General features: G+C 49.2%; 1 protein-coding gene across 5 annotated transcripts in view; it reads right to left on the minus strand.

The window, feature by feature from the left end:
- SLC8A1 (solute carrier family 8 member A1) overlaps window positions 1-27,743 on the minus strand; it is a 303,786-nt gene that overhangs the window by 267,631 nt on the left and 8,412 nt on the right. For 3 of the 5 annotated variants that reach the window (XM_081903820.1, XM_081903816.1, XM_081903815.1), the window contains exon 1: window positions 8,827-8,902. The exons of 1 other annotated variant lie outside the window; for it this stretch is intronic. In XM_081903820.1, the coding sequence (XP_081759946.1) occupies window positions 8,827-8,872 (46 nt within the window). In that variant the 5' untranslated portion in view covers window positions 8,873-8,902. Of the gene's footprint in view, window positions 1-499; window positions 974-8,826; window positions 8,903-27,743 lie in introns of those variants that run through there. One more of the 5 variants, XM_081903818.1, reaches the window with a different exon arrangement.

A 27,743-nucleotide genomic window follows, 5' to 3' on the forward strand; every position in this document is an offset into this window, starting at 1 on the left:
CTCTGAGCATCTCCGAGGAAGGGCATCTCCGCACCCCACATCTCCCTGGGAGCCCCCCACAGCCCCTGGCCAGGCACCCTCGCCGCTTTTGCAAGATCAGCTTTTGAGCCCAGCGCCTTTTTTTTCTCTCTCTCTCTCTCCCCCCCCCCCGGTTACGCTAGTGCTCCCCTCCCCTCTCCAGAAGGCACATTTCCGCGCGCACCGCAATGGGTGTGGGGTCCTCGGCACAGGTGATGGCTGCCCACCAGCCAGCCGAGGGGAGACGGAGAAGCCATCGGTCCCTCCCGGTCCATTCATCCCTCCTCCTCCTCCGTCCATGCACCCAGCCGCTCTTTGCAAGGTGCCCGCCCGCTCTCGGCGAGGTCGGGCGAGCGCGCGCGGCAGGCGGCGAGGGCCCACCCGGAGGGGCGGCGGAGGCTCCTGCCGGGTCGCTCCTGGCCACCGGGCAGCCCTGTCGGCGGGACACAAAAGCCTCTTCCTGCTTCCGCTCCTTACCTACCTGCAGACGGAGTTGCTCGCCCGCCGCTCCCCGGCTGGCTGGCTGGCTGTGGGCAGGAGTAGGCAAGCGCCGCCGCCGCCGCTGTTGCTCCTCGCCTTCCTTCAGCGGGTCCGCTTCTTCCTCCCGCCGCCGGGCCCCCCTCCTCGGGTGCCGGCGATCACAGAGAGCCCGCCGCGGCCGGCAGCGCCACCTCCACCCCCGACGCCGCCTTGACCATATCTGGAAAGCGCCGAGCGCTCGCGCCCCATGCAGCGCGGCGGCGGCGGCGAAGAGCAGCAGCCGGCGCCCCCCTTGGAAGGAAGGAGTCGCGGGCGAGGGAGCGAGCAAGCAGACAGACACGCGCCCAGCGAGGAGGAGGAGGAGGAGAGGCGGCCGCAACAGCAGCGAGGAGAAAAGGCGGCGAGCGGCGTCCCCTCAGAGCGCGGCGAGGCCGCGAGCGAGCTGCCTCCTGGGCGCGCCTTCCCCGTCTCTCCTTCGGCGGCGTCCCTGCGCTCCTTCTCCGACACTGCAAGCAGCGGCAGCGGCAGCAGGCAAGCAGCCCCTCCTCATGCTGCCCTGGGTGGCGGAAGGGACAGGCGGGCCAAAGGGTCGCCGCCGCTCGCCTTTCCCGCGCGTTTCTCCACTTCGGTTCGACTTTGGGACTCGAAGCGCGCCGGCGGCGGCAGCTCCCTGAGAGAGAGAGAGAAAGAGCGAGCGGCTTCGCCCCTTTTCGACTGGCTGAGGGAGCTCTTTCCCGGATTTCCTCTCGGCGCTACCGCGGCTGAGGGAGCCGCAGCTTGCTTGCTCGCTCGCTCTCTTGCTCGCTGAGGGAAGGTGGCGAGGTGCCAGTCAGCGCTCCAGCCCACCCCCTCCGCGCGGACGGACGCACACGCGCACCTTATCAGCATGCAAGATCCTCCCACCCCCGTCCCCAGACTCGCCACGCGCCCTGCACGCGCGTGGCGGCTGCTGCTGCGGGGGAGTTTTCGCCAGCGACACGCGAGAGCGGTGCTTCGCCTGAACGTGTGAATGAAGATACCTGTGGCGCTCGTTGGGTGGTTTTTGCAGGAAGGTGGATGTGAGCGAGCGCTTCTTCCTTCCTAACGTGGCGTGTCACCTGTGCACAGAGATGTTCTACCTGCAGAGTCAGTTCTCTGCTCCCCGCTTCATCCTCGCACAACAGCCATGCGAGGTTAGTTAAGCTGAGAGTCAATGGCCAGATTGTTCCTCCAAGTGCTTTTACTGATGTAGAGCCGCATACACAGTCAAGCTGCGGTCTAGCTTGCAAGCAAATACAAACATACCAACCACATATGCCTGTTTTCTCTCAGGCTGGAGTTCCTCATACGACATTCCCAGACCATACATGAACAGAAATCCTTCCACATCTCGGCCAGTTGTGACTTGCCATAAGTGCCTGCACTTGTTGGGTGTGCACAGTGCTGAACTGAGCAAGAGTGCAAAAATCTCCAGCACTCCTTTAGCTCACAGCTCACACTCTTTTAACTGTGACACGAAAAAGCGTATCCAGTTATGCAAATGTATGTTGAACACTCCACCAGCGGCACTTGTTCCCTTGCCCTACATTCCTGTCCTATCTCAACCCTAAAACACCAATAATCTAGAAGAGGGACGGCCAATTTTTAGGCCTTTTAAGGATTTCTGAGTGAGTGCAGTGAGCTGCCTCCTCTGGGCACTTCTCTCAAACCTCCTCCATATCCGCTTCTCTCTCCTGTCCCCTCCAAGAGACAGAAAGAGAGAAAGTGTGTATGCATGCTTTGTTTTCCCATGGGATTTGGGTAAAAGCCTGAGAAAAATGTATCTGAGCCTGAAAAGGACATAAAACTAAAACAGGAAGTGGGAAAGACTAGAGTTTCACTCTTACACCTTCCTCTTTCAGTTCTATGTACTTTTCCAGGAAGAAAAAAGGTAGCCACCTCATGACCTGGGAAAGGAAGCAGTGATTAGTTTTGGAGGCTCTAAGGTTTCATGGGCACTGGGGGAAAACTTCGAGGGTGCCATTGTGCCCACGGGCACCACGTTGTTAACCTCTGATCCAGATGATACCAGGGACACACAATAGTCAGACAGGATCCCACTTTGAAAGACCATAGAGTCATAGAATTGGAAAGTTGGAAGGGACCCCCCAAGAGTTATCTAGTCCAACTGCCTGTGATGCAGGAATCTCAACTAAAACATCCACGACAGATGACCACCCAACCTCTGCTTAAAAACCTCCAAGGAAGGAGAGTCCACAACCTTCCAGACTACAGCTGTGCGCAAATGGCCCCTCAAGATCTACCCCACCATTTGGTGGCAGAGAAATTGTGGGGAACCGTTCCACCAAATTTCTCCAGGGGGAGGATAAATTCTGCAAAGAAGTGGTAGAAAATATTTTGAGAAACTTCTACAAAATGCTTCTACCTCCCCCCACCCCCCCCGTGGGAAAAAAGAAAAAAAATATCACAAATTTTCTCAGGGGTGGGAGGAAGTCTTCTGAGAAATTTCTGCTTAACTCTATTCTAAACTTATAAATTGTCATTGTGCTGAAGGGCCATTGGTGTTGTATTGTTTTTAAACATAATGCTCTTGTTGCGTGGGGGTGGGGAGAAGAATGTATCTCCGATCTTATGTAAGGAAAATAAGAAAAAGGAGGCATATTAGGGGAAACTGATAGTCTGAAGCATATCCTAAGGCAAATAGCTGACTCTTTGTCATTAGTTTTTCCTACCCTGTACAGTCAAAACACAATTTCGTCTTTTCTCTCATTTTTGTCAACTTCCCACCCCTTTTTCCATGGAGTTGTTGTTTCTTTTGTACATTCTCTCCCTCTCTCAAAACATCATAATAAGCCGACCCAAAACATTTTGATGCCTGATGCACTATAGCAAAAGGCATCCTGCCTGCCCCACTCCCTGGTTGTGTTCACACTCCCGTGGACTGAGCATTCACTGTGTTTTCAGTGCTGAGTTTTTAACCTGTGGTTGCATCATGTTTTCCAAAGTGCATATGTATCTTGGACTTTGTTAGCAGATATTTCTGCCTGATGCCTTGTTTCTCAAACCAGCTGGTATCGTGACCAACTCTGGGGTTGCAGCGCTCAACTCTGGGGTTGCAGCGCACAGCCTGGTCATGTGGCCAGCATGACTAAGCTGCTTCTGGTGAACCAGAGCAGCGCACAGAAACACCGTTTACCTTCCCGCCGGAGCGGTATCTATTTATCTACTTGCACTTTGACGTGCTTTCGAACTGCTAGGTTGGCAGGAGCAGGGACCAAGCAACGGGAGCTCACCCCGTCGTGGGGATTCAAACCGCCGACCTTCTGATCAGCAAGTCCTAGGCTCTGTGGTTTAACCCACAGCAATGGCGTAGCGTGGGGGTGCAGGGGGGGCCGACTGCACCGGGCGCAACATCTGGGGGTTAGGGTTAGGGGGTGCAAATCCACGGGTTAGGGGGCGCAAATTACTTGCCTTGCCCCGGGTGCTGACAACCCACGCTACGCCACTGACCCACAGCGCCACCCGCATCCTTGCTGGAGTTCTTAGGCCATTCTTAATTTGTTTCTGGGCAAGGTGTGAACACCTTTGCTTACGGGTGACCACCCTGCTTAATGCCCCCAGTGTGTACATGAACAGAAATTAATCTGACACTGATCAAGCCATGCTGATGATGTGATAGGGGTGGGGAGGGGAAGAGTTGCAAAATGTACTAGGGGAAAACAACTTCACTGTGCTCCTAAGGAAGAAATGTGAACATACCCCAAGTCAAGGTGCATAATACCCAAGGCTGTAAGTTATTTTGGTACCTACAGCAGAACATCCCACAAGCACCTCTCCCCTTCCCTAGCCGTAAAAATACACTAATAAATCAACTAACATGGACAGTTTGTTCTCTGACCATGAAAATTTGCAGCTTAAGATGACTTACTCTGCCTAACAGTAGAGCCGGCCCTGATAGGACTAAAATTGTCCACAGGGTTTTGAGCTCTCCCTATTCTTCTGTGCCATGCCTATCACATGGCCAGGCATTTTAGCACACAGACAACAGGCAGAAAATTAAGTGAGACCTATGGTAGGCCTGATCTGCAGCTCTTCCAATCATTGTCTGTTTAACATCTGTGCCGCAGAAGTTTCTCTTGCATTCCATTGAGCCCTGTTAGGATGCTGCCTTGTACTTTCATGCATCAGTTATGAAAAAAAGCAAAGTCCTCTCGCCCTGTTTATTCATATCAGCTAGGCAAGAGGACAAAAAGAGCTCCTTCTACAGAGTCTAATTGGCACCTAGGCATGAATATCCAGCCCTCTTCCCACCTTTTACACAGGCTGCAGACATCCGAAGACTGCTTCTGTGATAGGGCTGTCACGCGCTATAAGGAATCTTAGTTGGGTAATGGTATGAGTATGTCTTTGTTAAGCAATTGATCAAATCCACATGGATTTCAGTATCAATTGCAGTTCTGAAGCAAGAATAATACTTCCTTTGCTCTCAGGTGATACACACCCAGCTAGTGGGCTGGATCCTTATCTCTTCCACCCCCAGCCATGGGCATAGCCGTCCAGCTGCCCCACTAAATCAATAAAAATACATAGCTAACTGAGGTTCTGCTCCCCAACCAAAGGCCTGCCCCCCAACAAAAATCCTGGCTATGCCCATGCCCCCAGCCACCCACCTCCCTGTCAATCGCCTGACATCACAATGACTTCACTTGACCGGTTTTTGCATAGCTCCTTGCACAGTAGCCCCAATGACCACCTGACCATTGCCGGTTGCAAAGCTGGCTTTGCAGGTGCTACTGATCAGCTGATTGGCGGTACCTGCAAACCCCCTTTGGCCCAGCTGCATCTTTACCTGGTGCACCCCTGACATCATATATGATGTCAGATGCAGGGCAGGTGAGGGGGTGCCACAGAGTGGTATCCTCCTGACACCAGCATCACTGCTGCTTACCAGAATGCCATGTGGGCACAGCAGGGTGGCAAGGCCTGCATGGGTGGGAACACCAGAGGTCAGCGGATGCTGGCTTGGCTCCCTCGGTGTGCTCACACAGCCCCCAACCTTGCTACTGCCTTGCCCTTCTCCAAAGCTTCATTAACCACAGGCCTCAAAATTTGGGATCCCCTCCAAACCCATGCCAAAGCTTTGCAGTCATTTTGCAGTGAATCCATCACATTCTGCAACACCCCCAAACTTAACAGAGACATCAAACCGGGGTTCATAGTTAACACCCCAAAATCCAACATTGGCACAGGTTTGGAGGTGCTCCCAAATTTGGGGGTTCGTAGTTAATGAAGCCTTTCTTCCCACACTGTTCCAGTAAGTGGCTGCAGAGCTGGTGTCAGAAGGGTGTCTCTACAGCTCTGCACCAGTTGCTCCTGGTTGCGACCCCTCCGGCAGCCTCTGTGTCCATGCACACGAGATACATTGCTCACATCTCATGCACATACATGTGGCTGAAGAAAAACTCCTGCATGCCACTTCCTACATATGAATTGCACATGCTCGTGTAGCGCACATATAACACAGTATTGAACACATGCACACTGGTTTCCTGAGTTTCATTTAAGTACATTTTATTATTATTACTCCTGTCATTCCTTTCTCTTGGAGAGAAAGACAACAAGACTCACAGGTCTCTCTTTAATTCAGTGGACGTTTAGGGATTATTCGTTGTTTGCTGCCTCTTTAGCCCACGGCTCGTTAATTTGCTTTTAACGCAGTGATCTTATGCCTGGGAGTAATTCCCCTTGAAACTGAATGGAACTTACTTCTGAGAAAACCCACTTAGCATCACTTTGCAGCTTACTCAAGCATGCCGCGTTACTGTGTGCTTTTCCAGTGTATAACTGACAGCAGGGAGCACAAACTTGGCGGCGGTTGGGTGGGGGCAGGGGAAAGGAAGTTGGTGGATTTGTGAGGGCAGCAAGGATATCCCCTCCTCCCTTATTCATTTCCTTAGTTTATTGCAAATGCTTTTGGCCTGCCCCTCTACAGAGATCCCAAGACAGCATACAAAAGTAAATAAAAATGAGGCAAACCAATCCAATATAATACGGGTCCCATGCATGCCATAGATTTGAAGCATATGGCTTCCTCCTCAAAGTACCTTGGGAGCCGTAGTTTGCCACTCTGAGAACAACAATTCCCAGCAGCCTTAGCGAGCTACAGTTCCCAGGATTCTTTGGTGGAGGCAAAGCCATATGCTTCAAATGCCTTTAAAATTTATGGTGTAGATGTAAAAGGTAAAGGACCCCTGGACATTTAAGTCCCGTCAAAAGGCGACTATGGGGTGTGGTGCTCATCTCGCTTTTCAGGCCGAGGGAGCCGGTGTTTGTCCACAGACAGCTTTCCAGGTTATGTGGCCAGCATGACTAAACCGCTTCTGGTGCAACGGGACAATGTGACAAGTGCCACAGTGGTACCCATTTAACTACTTGCACTGGTATGCTTTGGAACTGCAAGGTTGGTAGAAGCTGGGACAGAGCACCGGAAGCTCATCCCATCACACAGATTTGAACTACTGATCTTCTGATTGGCAAGCCCAAGAGACCCAGTGGTTTAGACCACAGCACCCCACCCCTGTCCCTGGTGTATATGTGACTACAATTAACAATAAACCCATATAACCGTAAAAAACCCAGAGGAATAGACATAGAATCATAGAGTTGGAAGGGAACTGAAAGATCATCTAGTCCAACCCCCTACCATGCAGGAATATGCAGCTTTTCCTTACGGGGATTGAACCTGCAACCCTGGCATTATCAGCACCACAATCTAACCAAATGAGTTGTAGGCCAAAACATCTGGAGGGCCACAGTTTGGGGATGCCTGTACTAGTTGCTATTCAAAACCTGAACTTTAAAATTCCCAGGCAAGTCAATGATGTCCAACCTGGTGCAGATATGATTGTCACATTGGTGCCAGTTGCACCCCTAGAAGGAAGACCCTCCGGAGAAGGCGAGATTGTCTGTTGCCTCCCAACAAACTTCACCCAGGAACAGGGCATGGAGAATATTCTCCCTTGAAGATAGGCAGGCTGCTATAGGGAGAAGCTCTTCTTCAGGCATTTGGGTCCCAAGCCATTCAGGGCTTTAAAGGACAGCAACAGCAGCTCTGAGGCGAACGGGCATCTTCCAGAATTGGTGCAACATGATCCCATCTGGCTGGACCAGTTAGCATTAAGGCACTCATGTTCTGCACCGATTGGAGCTCCCAGGTCATCTCCCAGGGCAGCCCCATGTACAACACATTGCAGCAATCCGCTATTCTGGGAAGGTGGAATATTAAATTTTTGTTGCAATTACCAAAACAAAAACAAATAAAAACAAACAAACAAACCCGTACTTGGAGGCAGGTTTCCATTATTGTGCAGAAACGCCCAGAGAGGCAAGTTTAAGAGTGTATGAGAGAATGAATGGACTTTTGCAGCTAAGAGCCTTCTGCACCAAGTAGATGAAGGAAGTGGCCTAAGAAGGTGATTGAGAGTGAAAGTGAGGGTGGGAAACCAACATTTACTTGGATCCTGAAGCGAGGAGACCAAATGCGCGCCGCAACCGCCGATGGAGAACAAATACTTGCGAGAAAACCACCCACACAGTCCTTATTTATGCTTCTTATTAAAACTGTGCAGAATAATAATAATAAAAAAGGCCAATGGACTCTTAATTCATCAGCTCCCTGTTCACTACGGCGCGCGCGTACATTTTAACGCACAGCTGGAGCACAACGGGAAAGCGAAGCAATGGGCTGAATACGAATTGGGAGGCGGGTAGGAATCACCCAAGAAAGGATGCTCGGGATGCAGAAGGCGAAGGTGAAAGGGTGGGTGGGTGGGTGGGGGGGAGACCAAGCTTTTAACTGTTCTCTAACAAGAAGAAGGCGGCGGAGGGAGGGAAAGGGAGCTGGGGGTCAGAGCAAAACGGGCTTTGGTGTTCTCGTTCCGGCCCCTTTTTGCAAAGTTTGACGTGCCCAACGTGGGGAGATGAGGCGCCTGCCTGCTCACTCTCGCCGCTCGCCAAACCCCAGAGACCCCCGAGAGGATAGAGGGCGAGGTGGCTGCAGTGCTGCGCGTTCCCTAGGGGGGCGCAGCGGGTCCCACCAAGGCCGGACCCCCAGGCTTAAGCCGGGCGGAGGAATGGAGGAGATCCGCTCACCACTCTCCTTCTTCGCGGCTTTGCGCGCGCGCGAGGGTCATAGAATCGTGGAATTGGAGTTGGAGGGACCCGCGGGTCATCTAGTCCAACCCCCTCCAAGGAGAGGATCTTTTGCCCAACGTGGGGCTCGAACCCGCGACCCCGAGATGAAGAGCCTCATGCTCTCGGGCGCGCCAGAGAGCGGACCGCGGCGCTTACCTGGCAGCAAGGGACGGCAGACTCCGCCAGTGGGGCGCAATGGCATCACCTGCAAGTCCAGACGCCAAGGACTGCGGGCTTTAAAAAGCGGGTTTGTGGACTCTGTTTTAAACACGCACCACACGTCGCCCTCCCCACCCCTAATTCCCAAACCGGCTCACCTTGCTGTTGGCCTCTGCCCAGCTGTGGCCTCTCGCCTCAGTCGCCGGCCTCCTTGGCTCAAGGGCGCCCCCTCATGGCGACATCTGCCGAGGAGCGTCCCGTTCCTCTCTGCCTCCGTGCGTCAGAGGAGGGCCAAGGAGGGGGCTCAGGGGCAGAGCAGCTGCTTGGCATGCAGAACCCTCCAGGCCCCACACACTGCAGGCATGCGTCCCTCAGAAGGTTGCCTGGAGCTGGAAAATGTTCCCTGCCTTGGCTATACTCATCCCGAAAGAGGAGAGGAAACATAGAAAATGAAGGGGATGGCTGTAGCTCCGTGGTGGGACACCTGTCTGCCACGCAGAAGGTCTCAGCTCCACTCCCTGGCCTCTCTAGGTAGGGCTGAAAAAGAGACGACTTGCCTGGAACCTGGGAGCTCTGATGCCAGTTAGGGGAGACTAGTTTTCGCCAACCAGAAGTTGAGGTTGATAAATCCCATCAGATCCATCCATAGCCAGGGATAATGGGATTTGTGGTCCAGAATATTTGGAGGGTACTTGGCTGGCGAAGGTTGGTGCAAACAGCGCTTATCTATGTGGACCAGTGGTCGGACTTGGTACAAGGTGAGCTGCCTGTGCCTCTCAGGTTAGACAGTTTTTATACCCTTGGTTTGTTAACCATTATGTATCCAGATACCAGTTGCTGGGAATCAAAGCCATCTGGTCCCACATCTGCACTGAATGGGCCATTGGCCTGATCCTGCAGGTTCTTCTTATGTTCTGTTCTGCCAAAGACATGCACAGAATTGCTCTGACCATTGTTTTAAGAAGTTGGGAGGAAGTCAATTAGCTTTGCTTTTCGGTCTTCTCTTAGTAGCAACTATCATCACCACCTACTGCAGGTCCATAAGAGTCACCCCAAATTTCACCATGCAAACTCCAACGTGTAATCCCAGCAACGTAAATAATATCAAATGTAAAATAAAAATTAAAATGCACCGAATAGAACATTCTGTGTCAGTTTCAATTTCAATTTCAATTCAATATATTGCAGGAGTGAGGTATCTCAGACCCTGGGGCCCCCAGGACTCTCCTCAGGCCACTCTGCCTCCCCAGCCACACCTACGACTGGCCCTGCCTTGCATTCTCCTTGAGGGTTTTGGCCTGGCTGGAATATGCCCTTGAACTCTGAGTGTGCCTTTTGCTTGTCCAGATGAAGGCTGGAGAGGTATATAGGGTTTTTTTTTTAGAAACCAACCTGCTGTACAAAGGTTTTTTTAAAAAAGCATTCATTGTTCTGCCCATTTTTGCCTGTGGCATCTGGGAGATTGTTCCAGTGGCGTAGCGTGGGGGGGTGCAGGGGGGCCCGGCCGCACCGGGTGCAACATCTGGGGGTTAGGGATAGGGGGCGCAAATCCACGGGTTAGGGGGCACAAATTACTTGCCTTGCCCCGGGTGCTGACAACCCACGCTACGCCACTGGATTGTTCAGAACGGAATGTGGCTCTTAGGCTAAGAAAAGTTCTGTATTCCTGCTATATCGAATGTAACTTTCCAAGTTCAATAAAGTTTGCTCTGTGTATGGGAGAGGTAGGAATCTCAGCACACACACACAGTAGTTCTCTGGAGTGTAGATTTCCTGCTCCCATATTTGTGTCCTAGTGACACTGATCCAGAATGTTTAGGTATTTGTCTTCACAACAGCCCTGTGAGGTCTGAGAGAGAGAGAGAATGAGAGTGACTGGCCCAACAGGATTTTCTTCATGTTTAAAGGTCTGTAGACTTCACTGCAACTGGCCTCTCTTTGGATTCCCTGATTCCTGCTGCTTTGAAATTCTTCAAATGAACCCTTCAGCCCTGCGCTGCCACGCACTGGAGACATTTTTTCCGTACGCCTTGCCCACAGTTATCTAACCCACGGAGATTTAATAGCCTGCCCTGCTGCTGCTGGTCTAATCAGGCTTCATCCAGGGAGGGGAGGGGTACCGCCATTCTGCTTTGTTTATAGTGTGGGTGGGTCAGCCCAAGTGGGTCATATAGAACAGCGCTAGATCGGGGAATTTGGCAGCTGTCTCAAAGTTTCCTAGCTGTAAGTTATTACCAGGTTGCCATGCCCACAAGAAGGAAGCTGCTTAAACAAGGGCACCCCTTTCTGTTCCAGCAAAATAACCATGATGACCAAGCAGGAAAAAAAAGAAACCTGTTGCTATTTAAAGCCCTTGGTCATTTCCATCCTAAATACAGGGTTCCTGTGGCACAATGCAAGCGAAACAAAGGACAGTGTTTTTTTGTTCCCCCTTCAAATCCCTTAATTAAATTTCTATACTGCATTTCATCCGAGGATCACAGGGCAGTTTACACTATAAAAACACCCAAATGCACAACATGGTAGCAAATAAAAACAATACCCCCTACAGTATTTATTAGAATCAAGTCACCACATCAGGTATTTTCAGGAACTTCTGTTATGGAGTGGGGCTTCGCAATTCCCCACGTTTGGATTAAGAACGTGATGCCAAACCAACTTGTCCATGAAAGTCATTGTTATGTACTGAGTTGAATAGGATCCAAAAGGCAGCGGTCTGATTGGTCCTAGAACAATAGGATCCAGAATGCAGCAGTCTGATTGGTCCACAGGAGCCACCCAATCCAGCTCCAGGTGGAAGGGAATCCGCAACCTGATTGGCCTACAGGAGAATCCCGGAATTAGCCAATCACGTGGGGCCCATTGTGTAAATAATGTATATAAGGCAGACATTCTGGGGGGACTTCCATTCCTCCTCACCACTATGAGCTGAATAAAGAGCATGAAATCCACTCTCGACTCCGAGTATATTTCAGTCATACATTCTGAAAGTGTGTGTAGTAAGATGATAAAACTTTTCTTCTCCTAGTAACACGCCAGAAATGTCCATTCTCAAAGCAGCAACTGAGATTATGGGCTAGCCTAGTGGCCCCTGTGGATTTCCTCTATCCAGGCATCTGCACCCTCTTCAGGCACAGAAGGGAATCACGGCGTGCTGCATCTGCAGCCAAGATTGACAAGCAATGTGAAGCTGCTACCTTGGTCTACCTTCGTGCTAAGAGCAATGGTAGATTGTGTAGCCTCCTCCTCTCCCTCTCTGGCTGCCCACCCTCTTCCCTCTGCCTTATGGGTGGCATAGAACCCCACAAACCACTGGCCCCTTCCTCCAGCTCCTCCTCCTGCCCCTATCTCCTCCGCCTAGCCTTCGGACTCCTGGGGAGTCATGGGAAGGTTGGACGAAGGAGCGTAATCCATGGTCTGGGAGACATGGGGAAGTCTTGGGATTTGGCCTGACTCTTAACACTGCCAGACCCTCTCCTCCAAGCCTTTAGAGAGTTAACTTGACTGATGTGTCAGCAATGGAGGTCTTCTGAAAGCTTTTCCCTCCTGCTCCTGGTCTTTAATCTCTCTAATCCTCTTTTTTGCTGAAGAACTATTGTGCACCATCTCAGCTCATGTGGCGCAGCCTGCAAATGGCTTTTGCAGCAGTTCCTGCCTATGTGTAAGGTTACTCCCATTTCTTCCTGTGAAACTGTGAAAACAACAACACATATTGGATTTTTGAAATCATGTTTCTAGGGTGTGCCACAATCCAACTATTTTTTGTGACCAGTAGCCAAAGCAAGGTATGGTCTATAAAAAGGGACTTTACAGAATGCAATCATCTATCTGAAGGTATCCTCTCTTTGAAAGACTGTCTTTTTCAAGTTTAGTTTAAAACCATGAGAAAGGAGGAGAGCAAGAGGGGCCTTGAAGTTGCCCACCAGCACTTAGCACCTAGACAGCAAACAGCACAGGGAGAAGGGCCAGCTGACTGCACCGTTGCAAATAATAATAATAATAATAATAATAATAATAATAATAATAATAATAATAATAATTTATTTATACCCTGCCCATCTGGCTGGGTCTCCCCAGCCACTCTGGGCCGCTCCCAACCGAATATTAAAAACATAATACAGCATTAAACATTAAAAACTTCCCTAAACAGGGCTGCCTTCAGATGTCTTTTAAAAGTAAGATAGTTGCTTACTGCCTTGACATCTGACGGGAGGGCATTCCACAGGGTAGGCACCACTACCAAGAAGGCCCTCTGCCTGGTTCCCTGTAACTTCACTTCTCGCAGTGAGGGAACCACCAGAAGGCTCTCAGAGCTGGACCTCAGTGTCCGGGCAGAATGATGGGGGTGGAGATGCTCCTTCAGGTATACTGGACTGAGGCTATTTGGGCTTTAAAGGTCAGCACCAACACTTTGAATTGTGCTCGGAAGTGTACTGGGAGCCAATGAAGATCTTTCAGGACTGGTTTTAAATGGTCTCAGGGGCCACTTCCAGTCACCAGTCTAGCTGCCACATTCTGGATTAATTGCAGTTTCCGAGTCAACTTCAAAGGTAGCCCCATGTAGTTGGTTTGTATTCCTTTTGAAATTTGATTTGCAAATTTGTATCTGTACAAATAAATTAGCATATACAGATCTGATGAAAATCTGTGTCCTCCATTTTTGGATGACACATTCTCTCCCCTCTGCCCATTTTGATGATGTGCAAGAAGCTATCCTCATACACAGTGAAATATACTCTGAGTCGAGAGTGGATTTCATGCTCTTTATTCAGCTCATAGTGGTGAGGAGGAATGAAAGTCCCCTCAAAGTATCTGCTTTATATACATTATTTACACAATCGGCTGCACGTGATTGGCTAATTCCGGAATTCTCCTGTAGGCCAATCAGGTTGTGGATTCACTTCCATCTGGAGCCGGATTGGGTGGCTCCTGCAGACCAATCATACTGCTGCATTGTTCTAGGACCAATCAGACTGCTGCATTTTGGATCCTATTCAACTCAGTACATAACACACAGTCTGACCAGCAGACTGATACAAAGCCAGGTTGCATTCCAGCTCAACAAAGCTACCATAAATAGGTAGTGGCTTGGGGTGGGCTTGTGTGAAATCTAACCTGCCTAAACACAGCGTGCTGTTAATGTTAACTGCAATAAGTAAATGACACTCCCCATTTTAATTCATGAATATCCCATTCAACAAACGACCACTTGGGAGCCATAATTCAGCCCACCCTGACCTAGGGATGGGTCACTTACAATGAAGCATTGTTACCATTTTATTCTTTGGAAGACCAGCTGCAAAGGAAGAAAAAGTTGTGCAAGAGAAGGAATTTTGATCCAAAGGTACGGAAGGCCCCCAGCTGACAGGACAGATACGACCCCTTTCCATTCATCAAATGATTGATCTGATGACTAGGGAGGGTTGATTTTCACCCCTTCATCAGGTGGTGGCAGTGGCGTAGCGTGGGGGGTGCAGGGGGTGCCAGCCGCACCGGGCGCAACATTTTGGGGGGCGCACTCGCAGCTCTCTGCCCCTACCTGGTTCACACACTCTCTCTCACAGTGCTGGCTGTGCGAATCCGAGCTGCCAGGTCGCCGCCCACTGTGCGGAGAGAGAGCGAGGGAGGGACAGTGCAGCACGCTTCGGGCCACGCAGGGCTCTTCCGACGGCGCCGAGCCCTTCGCGGAGGCTGCGTCGCCCGTACTTCAGAAAGCGGTGCGTGAAGTTTCCCCGCAGCAGCCAGCCGGCCCCGGAGCACGTGCAGAGCGCCGATTCCCCCTGGGCGATCCCGGCCGGCAGTCCAGTCGGCGACAGCGCCGGCACCGCGCTCCTTCCTCCCCGCGAGCGCCCCGTCGAGGGAGGCTGGTCCTCCGAGCCAGGCACGGCCGAGCGCGCCTGCCCGCCTCCTCCCGGCCATCGGGGGAGGGACCCAGGATGGGGAACCACCCCGGGCGGAGGCGGAGTCGCGCAGGGGAAAGGCCGCCCGCGCTCTCCGCGGCCCTCTGCACATGCTTGAGGGCGCCGCGGCCTCACTCCTCCAACGAAAACCAGATCCAGGGAAGGAAGCCCCGCGCAGCTGAGAAAGAGGCTCCGCGAGCATGTGCAGAGCTTTCAAACTGCTAGGTTGGCAGGAGCAGGGACCGACCAACGGGAGCTCACCCTGTCGCGGGGATTCGAACCACTGACCTTCTGATCGGCAAGTCCTAGGCCCTGTGGTTTAAGCTACAGCACCACCTGTGTCCCAGCAAGGAAATAGTGAGCAAATAAAGGATTCTGCTCCCCCCCCTATGCCTCTGCTCCCGACATCACCACCACTCCACGAAATGCAGCTTTCCTGATCTGGAGGGGTCTGTTGGGTGCCTGAGTCATATTTGCTGTCTGAAATAAAGCTTGTCTTCTGGTTCTTATAGCCTGCATTTTGCAAGGCCATTTGTGTTCATTCTTAATCAGATGCACAGGGACATAAACATGAAACAGTTTATTATTCTACCCAAATATCAGTAAGACGGGCCAAAAATAAGTTATAAATGGTGTCAAATGAGAACAATAATCAAACAAATCTCAAGGTGGCATGAATGCAACCAGTGGCGTAGCGTGGGGGGTGCAGGGGGGCCGGCCGCAACATCTGGGGGTTAGGGGGCGCAAATCCACGGGTTAGGGGGCGCAAATCCACGGGTTAGGGGGCGCAAATTACTTGCCTTGCCCCGGGTGCTGACAACCCACGCTACGCCACTGGGTGGTGGGCTGGGTATAGAAATGTAACTCTGTATGCCCATCTCAATATCATGACTTTTTGTCTCTATCAAAATTGGTGGGGGCAGAAAAATTTGCTTGTGGGGGTCTGTGTGACTTAAGCCCTCAGGTTGGGGTTAGCTACCTCTGCCCTGGGGACAAAAATTATGAGCTTCCTTTCCAACAAAAATGTATATGGTGTTACCCACAATTTACTTCTTGACTAGAGCAATAGCATCTTGCTTGGAATTTGAGTATCACACAACCTTGCTGGTGTGTGCAGAATTTAGGTATTTAGGGGATGGGATGAGCTGTGCTGGTGAAAAGATGTACCAGTTGGTGACATTAACATGCAAAAAGCACGCAGTCTCGTTTGTAAAATGATATATATTTGAAATAAATGTCACCAGACAACGTGGAAGTGGCTCACTTAGTTGGCTTCTTCTCTTCCACACTATCTGAATCTCTCATTCACTTGCATATGGAGGGAATCAGAACACTACTCAACAAGTTGTCTTGGGCAAGTAACTTATCTGTCATTCTTACCCATCCCAAAAGGTTGCCGGGAAGTTAAAATGCTGCTCTGAGTTCTCTGAAGGAGGGGAAGAGGATACAAAACAAGTAGATAAAACACGAGTACATGCTGCACTCTGTCAAAGGACAAATAGCTCTAAATGGGAACACTGATTCCTCAGTCATGGGTAGCCTTTCCCTGATTTGATCCATAGCTTTTACGCATTCAAAAGTACTACATGCCCAGTGGAATTTGTATTTCTTTTTATTTGAACAGCAAACATCATATACCATGGTTTCAGATGCAGCGGCTTAAAACACAGCAATGTTGTTTCTTCTCTGCCTCATTTCAAGGTGCATTCTTACATTGCTGTACATGCCAGGATGTGTGTCTTCAGTAGATGAGCATCACTTATTTGTCACAAGAGACTAGGGCCCTGCGGGACTTGACATCTTTCCGCAGGGCCTGCAAGACAGAGCTGTTCCACCAGGCCTTTGGCCAGGGCACAGCCTGACTCCCTCCTTCGGCAATCTTCGCAGAGCTCTGGCCCAATGGTTGCCATTGGTTTGAGTTGAATTAATTTTATAATGAATGATTTTAGAGTGTTGTGTTGTATTGTTGTACTGTTTTATTGTTGTTAGCCGCCCTGAGCCTGGCTTCGGCTGGGGAGGGCGGAATATAAATAAATTTTATTATTATTATTATTATTATTATTATTATTATTATTATTATTATTACCTTTTTGCTGCTTCCCAACTACTATTTATGTCCTGCGCACATGCACAATGGCTGTCTCACATGTACACACCTGTGGCTTACGTTCTTAGATCAGTAAGGGTTAAGGGCAAGCACAACAAACAGCAGCGTTTCTCCAGAAACTATGGGATGCAGATGGATTGCGGCTAACATCATGTGTTCTCAGCTTTAAACGCTAGCAGTGGGGTTGTTCTGGAGCCAGAGCAAATGGTTATGTGTACATAGCCTTCACCGTGAATTTCTTCTGAAACGTCTGTAGCACAGAAAGGGGCCATAGGCAGCAGTAGATTGCATGTTTGGCATACAAAACCCCGTCTTCTATTCCTGGCATCTTCAGCTAAAATAATAAAGGGCATTCAAGGGCTAGGAAAGGGGTCTCCATCAGAGACAATGGATTGCTGGTGGTGCTCAGAGCAGACAACATTAGAGGGACTCATGGTCCTGCTTAGTACTAAGGAGCTTCATCTTTCTCCCTCATTGTCAAGAGTTGTTTGTGGCTCTGGGGTCAAGCACAGGTCCAACGCCAGAGTGGGTGTACAGGGGATGTGACAACTTTCTTCAGATCTCAAGCACAGGAAGTCAGGAGAGCTGCACTAAGGCAATACAGTGGTACCTCAGGTTAAGTATTATTCGTTCCGGAGGTCCGTTCTTAACCTGAAACTGTTCTTAACCTGAAGCACCACTTTAGCTAATAGGGCCTCCCACCGCTGCCGCACCGCCGGAGCACAATTTCTGTTCTCATCCTGAAGCAAAGTTATTAACCTGAGGTACTATTTCTGGGTTTGTGGAGTCTGTAACCTGAAGCGTATGTAACCTGAAGCATATGTAACCCGAGGTACCACTGAACTGAGCTGAATATGGTCTTGTAACAAGTTGCTGATTCCTTTTCTTCTGGTTCATTGTAGCATAGCCTTGTAAATAAGCCAGCCAAAATTACAAGCCCACCATGGAGGAACAGAACTTCTTCTCGGAGTTGGAATGCCCTCCCCAGAGATTTCCAACGTGATAATCTTTGTGGAGCCAGGGGAAGATATTTTTATTCTCGCAGACCTTTGAATTTCAGTTTGGATTTTAGATCTGGGCACAAATGGCTTTCTCTGTGCTTTTTCATAGGTTGGGTTTCTTTTTATAGCAATTTTACTCTGGTCAGGTGTTACGCTGGTTCTATGTTCCTATGACATTTGTGCTGAGTTCGTTTTATAGTTTGCATTGCATTTGTATACGTCCCTGGTTTTTTGAAAACCACCCAGAGGACTTGGGTTGGTTGTTGGCTTGGAAATGGCACCAGATCAACCAGTAAGCAAACAAAGCTTCTTAGCCTGCTGTGGACTGGGAGAAGAGGGAGGGAGAGTTCCTTCCCTCTTGCATTATTAGCCTGCTGATTTCTGTGCTGACCCCAGAGGAGGGACAGGGCACTTTGGTTCCCCTCTACAATCCCACTTATTTGCCAGCATGGAATTCCTTATCATCTCTTTCTCATGTACTTGAAAGCACACGGTCCTTTATAACTGCACCAGTGGTCTAGTGGAAGGGAAATACATGGGGGAGGGGCAGTTCTGGTACTTCTTTCAGAGCAGGAGCAGGGAAATAATCTGCCAGAGGAGTAGAGGTCCTTGCCCTGACATGTCCATGAGGTGACAATGAAGCTTTAAAGTTTTATTGTGGTAGGTAAACATAGATGAAGTCACAGAATGAAGAGAATAATAAAGCAGAGGCTGTGTATGTAATGTACTGAAGTTCTCACCCTGAGCCAGCAGGTGGATACTGTAAATAGTTTTCACTCAGGTCCACATATGCAAATAAGGGATTGAAAGTGACGTTCAGTGATTGGATAGTTACAGAAAATGGTTGTTGTTGCATTGTAGTGGAGCTCTAAATAAGTAGGCTGGCTGAACCCTTCAGTTCAGTTCTGGCCTGTGAATAAACAAGAGCTGTTTGAAGAATCGCTGTGTCGTCTGATATGTTCACCCACAACTTAATAGTAACAATTGTAAAGAATACAATCCCCTTCTCCTGGTACGCGCCAGTCATATAACTCCTGGGTAACTTGCACATTTGGGACCCCTCCACACACCCCTTTTATTCTGCATTAATGATAATCTGTGCTCATGGTGGTATTGGGGCAATTATACATTCTCAATACTGTTTGCACTTACTCAAGTTTCAGGGTAGACATACTGTGTTGTTTCCACTCAGTGCATGCATGGCCTGTAACTTTCTGCTGAAATCCGGTTTTTTTTTGTTTTTTGTTCTTTAATATCACAAATGTTCTAGGTTTTGGTCCCACTTTAGTTGCCCTGTAGTGCAAGAGTGCATCTTCAGATAACAATAAATAAACGAAAAGCCACTTTGTATCACTGAAATGCTATTTAAACGATTTATTATAAGTTTCACTTTACATCAAGCAACATAATACATGAGGAGTGTAATGGCACTTTTCATATTTAATAAATAAGAACATCAGTGCATTTTAAAGCTGTCTGCTGCTGTCAACTGAAATTTCCTGCCTGCCCCCATGAAAGCAGAATGAGAACCCCCTGGAGTCTTGCTGCAAAATGTAGGTCAGGCTCACCTCAGAGTACTCCAAGCCTTGTTCATAGCTAATGCAGCTTTTGCAAAATTAAAGAGAAATGACAGGCAAGAAGTTCTTGGTAAGTGGCACAGACGGGGACTACTACAGTAGCGGGGATATCTGGTAACCATTAAACCAAACTGATTATAAAGTAGTATAGAAAACATGGGAAAATGAGTCAATAGATTTTTAAGCTTGTGTGCCAATGCAGCAACACCTTATGGCTCCCTAGTCTGAAGTGCGTTGTCCATTTCTTTCAATGCCAGAAGCAGATCTGGGTTTGCCTCCAATTGCACCATGGTCTTGCTCCTGCCAAAGAAATGAGTGGGACAACTCGTGTCTCCACACCAAACACTTATTTCACCATCAATGCCTACTGGTATCTGCACTATACCCTACCCTCCAATATTCCTCCTCAGAAAATAGGGACATCCTATTCCATACCCTCCAACATTTCTCCAATGAAAATAGGGACATCCTATTCTATACCCTCCAACATTTCTCTGATGGAAATAGAGACATCTTAAGGAAAAGTGGGACATTCCAGGATCAAATCAGAAACTGGGATGACTTCTGTAAATCCAGGACTGTACCTGGAAAACAGGAACACTTGGACGGTCTGCTATACATTTAAAGCAGTGTCATACCACTTTAAACCGTTGCAGCTTCCCAATAAGAAACTGTAGTTTGTTAAGGGTTCTGAGAGTTGTTGGAGGCCACTATTCCCCTCACGGAGCGACAGTTCCCAGAGTTCCCTTGGAAGAGAAACTGACTGTTAAACCATGAACTGTAGCTCTGTGAGGGAACTAGGAGTCTACTGACAACTCTCAGCACCCTCAGCAAGCTACAATTCCCACGATCCTTTGGGAGAAACTATGGCAGTTTACTCCTGCCAACCTAGCAGTTCGAAAGCACCACAAAAAGGGCAAGTAGATAAATAGGGGAAGGTAAACAGCGTTTCTGTGCGCTGCTCTGGTTCGCCAGAAGCGGCTTAGTCATGCTGGCCACATGAGCTGGAAGCTGTACGCCGGCTCCCTTGGCCAATAAAGCGAGATGAGCGCCGCAACCCCAGAGTTGGCCACGGCTGGACCTAATGGTCAGGGGTCCCCTTTACCTTTACTTATGGCTGTTTAAAGTGGTTTGATATTGCTTCTCAATATGTCACCACGAGATAAAAGCCATGTAGGAGAAGTTTGCCCCCCGTGGTGGTTAGAACAACACTTCAGTGACACAGCCAAATGGGTGGAGACTGACTGCATGGGCCTTTCTCATCAAACGGGCCTCTTCTTCTCTTGACAGGGTGCCAGTTTTGTGGTCAGGGGTGTGGCCTGGCAAGAGCCACATGGGCGGCCTAGATCGGTTCACCACCCCAGCTTTAAAGAAACAATGGGAAGGTAAAAAAATGAATGTGCATTGATTTGGTTGGGTATGCTTATCATGGAGCGCTTGCCTTCAGAGTCATTTAACTTTTCAAAAGCACAGCACCAGCCCATGAGGTCTACTTGTTACCTAGGGCATTTCTAGCGCCTAGTATTCCAATTTTATGGCTGCCTCTTTGCAGCAATGCAGCACAAGTTTTCATTGCATCATCCGATTGCTTCTAAGCTACGATCGTTCCATCCACGTGAAGTGGATGTATGAACGGTTCAGAAATGATCTGATTGCTCACTGAAGTTATATTAACAGTTCTTTGATCCTGTATTGAGTGCTAAGAACAAATACAAGGATTTCCGTGTATTGACCTTCCTGGGTCAATAGCAGTGTGGGATAGCTTGGGTGAGAAAACGTGCCAATCTCCCCCCCCCCCCCCCGCCCGCCTTGTCTTTCTGCATTACTTGCTTTGCCCTCACAGAACATTTCCCTTCTGGCTCCCAGCCATTTCAAACGGAGATGTCACCTATCTCCCGTCTCATGGTACAACACTTGCTCATGGATCTTAATTACAAGTGCTCTGTTCTCACCGCAGGGTTAATGATGGTTTTCGAGGGGTGTCGGGTGAGTTAAGTCATTTCCATTTCAAAAAGTGAGAAGTTACTGACCCGCAAGCAGCTGTATGGAAACACCCTGCTCACAATTCTCTTGAGCCAAGAAATTTCACGGCATGTATGTTGCAGCATCTAGTAGTTTGATAGTCGACCACTTTGACACGAGAAGGAAAATAAGCCAGCCGCCTTGACTAGCAGGCCTGTAATCATGCAAGTGGCTTCTTTTGACTTATTTGTGATCTGTGTAGGAAAGTGACTAATAAATGCTTTAAATAAAACATTCAAATTCAGGTAGGTAGCCGTGTTGGTCTGACTCAGTTGAAATAAATTAAAAAATTTAAAAATTGTCCAGTAGCACCTTAGATACCAACTAAGTTTGTTCTTGGTACTGTATAAGCTTTTGTGTGCATGCACACTTCTTCAGATACACTGAAACAGAAGTCACCAGACCCTTATATTATGTTTCAGTGTATCTGAGGAAGTGTGCATGCACACAAAAGCTTATACTGTACCCAGAACAAACTTAGTTGGTCTCTAAGGTGCTACTGGACAAATTTGTTAATTTATTCAAATGCTAACTGTTATTAGTGTTGCTATTATTAATAATACAATATAGTAATAATGAACCCCTGATCTGAGTATGGAGGAGATTTCACCCCTCCCATACCCAAGAATCTCCTGATCATCTCCTGAGGTCTCTGCTGACTCTACAGAGAGGAGGAGCAATGTACTGCTCTCTACTTAATTAGTCAAGTGAGTGAGTCTCTGTGTGTGAGAGAGAGAGTCAGTCAGTTTGTCGGAGAGTGAGTGCAAGAGATAGTTTTTGGAGATAAGATTGCTGCTAAGAGCAGCTGCAGGCACTCAGAGTAGCATTGATGTATGCTCAGAATATTTAACTCTGTATATAGTTTGTATTATAGCTGTAGTTATAGAATAAAAGAAGATACTTTACAGAGCTGCTCTCCGAGTGGTTTATACTCTGCAAGACTCTGCAAAACGCTGCTGCGCAACGACTGCATTATTGAGACAGTGAATCCGGTGCTCTCAGCTCCAAGCTGTGAGTCCACAGCACTGTGACCAGTTCCTGTGAGAAAGGAGGTCTCCGGCGTGCTACCCAGCTCGCCTAGCCCAGTCGGGGCTGTAGTGCATGAGTCCAGTTGGTACACTGGCTCAAGGGCGATGCTGACAATTAGTGTTGCTATTATTAATAATACAAAATAGTAATAATGAACCCCTGATCTGAGTATGGATCCTTGGGTAGCAAGAATCAACTCTGTTGACAAATGTACCCAAGAAATGTACGATTTCTCCACCCATTCACAGATTTTTAAATGCCTATTTCTTTCTCTGCCTTTATTTTCTCCCCCTCTTGGTTTTCTCGTTGTTGTTGTTGATAACTATAATTATATAATATCTTGATCAGAAATGTTTCAGAATATCTTGATCAGAAATGTCATTTTCCAGACTGAGATTACATAAATGCCACACATTGTCAAATTGTTATATTGTTAAAATTGAATAAAAATCATATTTTTAAAAGGAAAAACAACAACACCCAAACACTTGGAGGAGGTTTCAGGAGGTCTGAGGGAACCCCAACATTTGCAGAAGTACAAAATCCACAATGGGGAGAAGAAGAAGAAGAGTTTGGATTTGATATCCCGCCTTTCACTCCCGTTAAGGAGTCTCAAAGCAGCTAACATTCTCCTTTCCCTTCCTCCCCCACAACAAACACTCTGTGAGATGAGTGGGGCTGAGAGACTTCAGAGAAGTGTGACTGGCCCAAGGTCACCCAGCAGCTGCATGTGGAGGAGCGGGGAAGCGAACCCAGTTCCCCAGATTACGAGACTACCGCTCTTAACCACTACACCACACTGGCTCTCAGGGGAACCTTCCCCTGAAAACAGCCCAGTGGGGGTGAAGCAGGCCCAGTGAGCATGGAATGATGGGACTATACTAAAGGAGAGACCCTAAGAACTGATAGAAGTGGTGAATGGAAAGGAAGAGGACATGGTTGCCCTGAGCAGGAATATTGCATACTGCAACGTTTTGTTGCAAGCCCCACTTGCTGCCGCAGCAGAAATATTAGTAGTCGTAATACAGTAATATCTAGATGCTTTTCTGTAGACCCTTGGCAGAAACAGGAGAGGAGGAGCAGCCAGAAACAACCGCAGGTCAGGCAAAACTTTTGCCATTTCTTCCTGCTTTGATTTCCTGCTCTTCCCACTGATTCACAGCAGCTTGCTTTGACTTCTGGGTGGAGTGGGGAGTGAAAAACAAAAAGGCAAAGAAAGAAACAGAAAGTCAGGTTGACATGGCTGACTCTTCCGGACTACGGATTACTTGGCAGGGAGGGGAGTGTCAGGGTTCAAGTTTTTATTTTCCATTGCTGGTTAGTATGCTGGAATTGAAGTAGTAGCAGTTTTATCTGTTTAGCTATAAGCCATCCCTTTTTTTTTTGGGGGGGGGAGAGAGTTGAGCCACAAATTTGACTCTTAATTTCCCGGCAAGCAATACAAACAGAGAAACACGCCAACTAACATGATTTTCCTTGTGCAACTGAAATATACTTGGAGTCAAGTGTGAATTTTATGCTCCTTATTCAGCTCGTGGTAGCAATGAATGACACTTTCCCCAAAACGTCTAGCTATATATACATTATTTACACAAAGGGCCCTGCATGGTTGGCTAATTCTGGGCTGCTCCTTTAGACCAATCAGGTTGTGGATTCACTTCCTCCAGAAGCCTGATTGGCTGCTTCTGCAGGCCAATCAGGTTGCGGATTCACTTCCACCTGGAGCTGGATTGGGTGGCTCCTGCGGACCAATAAGACTGCTGCATTCTGGATCCTATTGTTCTAGGATTCAGCTCAGTACATAACACCGACAAGCGCACAAACTCACTTGATGTCACTAGTGGGAGATATAGTTTAATATTTCTATATTGTATGGAATGCTAATGTTTATGCGTCATCATCCACCCTTTTCTATTCCATTTCTAATGTATATATGTAAATAATGTTCTACAACACAAGTTGCTTGGTAGAATGAGAGACAGATTGGTAAACCCCATCAAACTCAGGCTTACTGGTACTAATTAGACAGGTATAGGCAGTGCTTTTTTTCCTTAAAAAAATGTTTAGGGGTACTCTCATTTTCCTACTCATATTGAAATACTGCCTCTCAATGAGGCCAAACTTAGATTCACAAAATGTTTAGGGGTATGCGTACCCCTGCGTCCCCTCCAGAAAAAAAGCACTGGGTATCGGATTATGCTGCCGTTTATTTTATTTTCCTAATCCCACGCATGCCGTTGCCAAAGGCGAGTCAGATAGCAAGCCATCTAACTAAACTGCATGCAGCAGATCAATATCCTCACCTAACAGCTTCAAGTAGCTTTAATTATGCTGAGTGCTTGATGAACAAGTATCACTTCTTCCTCCAAACTGGCCTTGTGAAGAGTGGGAAATAGAGTTCACACTTGTGTGTATTGCAGCAACAGTAAACAATATGCTGAGTAGAACCGTCTTGCAAACAAGGCGTAAGAAACTAGCTCTTCTTATGCATCTGCAGAGAACAGACTCTCCTATAGAAGCACACACTGGGCAGTTTATATATCTCCAATTGCAATACTTACTAGGTGCAGAATCCACTTTCTCATCACACCACAGATGGATAGGTCCTTAGCTAGTTAAATATAGTGCTGTATAATCAATACCATTCAATTATAGGTATGCACATTTGGTATATATTAAGGGTTGAAGAGAGGGACGCAGGTGGCGCTGTGGGTAAAAGCCTCAGCGCCTAGGGCTTGCCGATCGAAAGGTCGGCGGTTCGAATCCCTGCGGCGGGGTGCGCTCCCGTTGTTCGGTCCCAGCGCCTGCCAACCTAGCAGTTCGAAAGCACCTCCGGGTGCAAGTAGATAAATAGGGACTGCTTACCAGCGGGAAGGTAAACGGTGTTTCCGTGTGCGGCTCTGGCTCGCCAGAGCAGCGATGTCACGCTGGCCACGTGACCCGGAAGTGTCTTCGGACAGCGCTGGCCCCCGGCCTCTTGAGTGAGATGGGCGCACAACCCCAGAGTCTGTCAAGACTGGCCCGTATGGGCAGGGGTACCTTTACCTTTACCTTTTAAGGGTTGAAGGCTTTCCCAGTAGTGATGTATGGAAGTGAGAGCTGGACCATAAAGAAGGCTGATCGCCGAAGAATTGATGCTTTTGAATTATGGTGCTGGAGGAGACTCTTGAGAGTCCCATGGACTGCAAGAAGATCAAACCTCTCCATTCTGAAGGAAATCAGCCCTGAGTGCTCACTGGGAGGACAGATCCTGAAGCTGAGGCTCCAGTACTTTGGCCACCTCATGAGGAGAGAAGACTCCCTGGAAAAGACCCTGATGTTGGGAAAGATGGAGGGCACAAGGAGAAGGGGACGACAGAGGACGAGATGGTTGGACAGTGTTCTCGAAGCTACAAACATGAGTTTGACTAAACTGGGGGAGGCAGTGGAAGACAGGAGTGCCTGGCGTGCTCTGGTTCATGGGGTCGTGAAGAGTCGGACACGACTAAACAACTAAACAACAACAACAAAGGGTTGAAGGCAAGTGTTGGACAAGTGGAATTGTGCTGGTCCCGGGGGGAAGGTACTGTTACCGTAGTCAGAGTTCACAAGATGTGAGGCGAGGTCCGAAGCAGGGAGCCAGGAGGGGACAGGAGCACTCGAAGATCAGGAGCAGGAAGCCGGGCGGGGAACAGGAACGCTGGAAGGTCAGAAGCAGGAAGCCGGGCAGGGAACCGGAACACTGGAAGGTCAGAAGCAGGAAGCCGGGCAGGGAACAGGAACACTGGAGGAACAGGACTGGATGCTGGCCGATGCGGCTCTTCAATGATGACGTTGCTCCCGCAACCTGGGACCGGGCTGACTGACCCTTATCTTCTCTAAGGCCAGGGGCGGTCCTGGCCCCCAGGAGCCCCGCCTCTCCTGGCCTTAAGGCGAGCACTCCTCCTGGGAGCAACCAGTTCCCTTCGCCTCTCTGCCCTAAGCCTCTGTAGTTCAGGAAAGGCCGAAGGGTTACTGGGCCCCGGGGGAGGCTCACCTGTAGACACGGAGTCCTCAAGCACCTCTGGGGCCAGAATGGTTTTACCTGGTGCCTGCTCCTGAGGCTCTGACACAGGTGCAGGCTCCTCAGAATCTAGGCCTTGCCCCAGTTCAGCCGGCCCTGGAGGCGGGGACTCCTGTGCAGGCTGGGATTCCTCTGGTTCAGCCTCTGAATCGGAATCCCAGGCCATCACAGGAATGCAGTGGCATCGCAATGGGTGTGTGGGTGTGGGGGGGGAGTGTGCTCCCAGTGCCACGTACCCGGGGGTGACAAAAAGGTGCCCCGCCGTGGTGGCGCGAGCAGCCATTGCGCCTCCGCAGCTTGGGAATGTGGCCTCTCGGAATAATGGCATTGCTCCAAGTGAGTCTCCACCTTCTCCCATTATGCGTCATCACTATGGATGCTAAGATGTGCCCTCTGCCTCTGAGCTCTCTGCTCTCCTACTTTCAATGCCTGCTGGGTTCTGGGAGGAGGGGTCTGGAATGCTTTCTAAAGATGCTGAGTTCGCCAGCTGTCTCTTCTTCTTCTTCTTCTTCTTCTTCTTCTTCTTCTTCTTCTTCTTCTTCTTCCTCCTCCTCCTCCTCCTCCTCCTCCTCCTCCTCCTCCTCCTCCTCCTCCTCCTCTCCCATTATTTCCCGGCTTCCCCTCTCATCTGCCTCTGAGTTGTGACCTTTCTCCCTGTTGTAATTCTGGCTCCTTCTTCTCTGGAAGGGTCAGGCTGGGGAGGCGGTCTCCACCATTCCTCCTCTGCCCAGTCCTGACACATGGACTGATTGGACACAGAGGAATGCTGGGAAGAACCAGCTGGGAAATAACTAAGGGAAGAAGGCTCAGAGCCCAGGGAATGGTGCTGGGACCAGAATGAGTGGTCAGAAGGAGAACACTGGGAAGAGGGGGTGTTGGAAGCTGAAGAGGTAACAGGGCTTAGTGAGATGGGAGAGTCCGTGGCAGAGAGAAGAACAGAATCAGAGGCAGAAGCAGAAGCTGAAGCAGTCAGGTGAGAGGAGAGAGGTTAAGAGGCAGGGAGGTGTCAGGCTGGTGAAGAGTCACAGGTGTCTCCCTCTCCACTGGGACCAGCTCCCCTCCCCCCTGTCTTCCAGAACCAGAAGAGGCATGAAAAGGGAGAGCTCGGATTCACACAGGCTCAGTCTCCAATTGCTTGGGGAAAACCCCAGGGGGAGGGGACTTAGCTGGCTGTGGGCAAGACCTACTGCTGTGCTCAATAGGCCTGACACTCCACCAAGTCTGTGCAGATTGTGT

This window comes from Podarcis melisellensis, assembly GCF_964234715.1.
Source record: "Podarcis melisellensis genome assembly, chromosome: 3".
NCBI lineage: Eukaryota > Metazoa > Chordata > Lepidosauria > Squamata > Lacertidae > Podarcis > Podarcis melisellensis.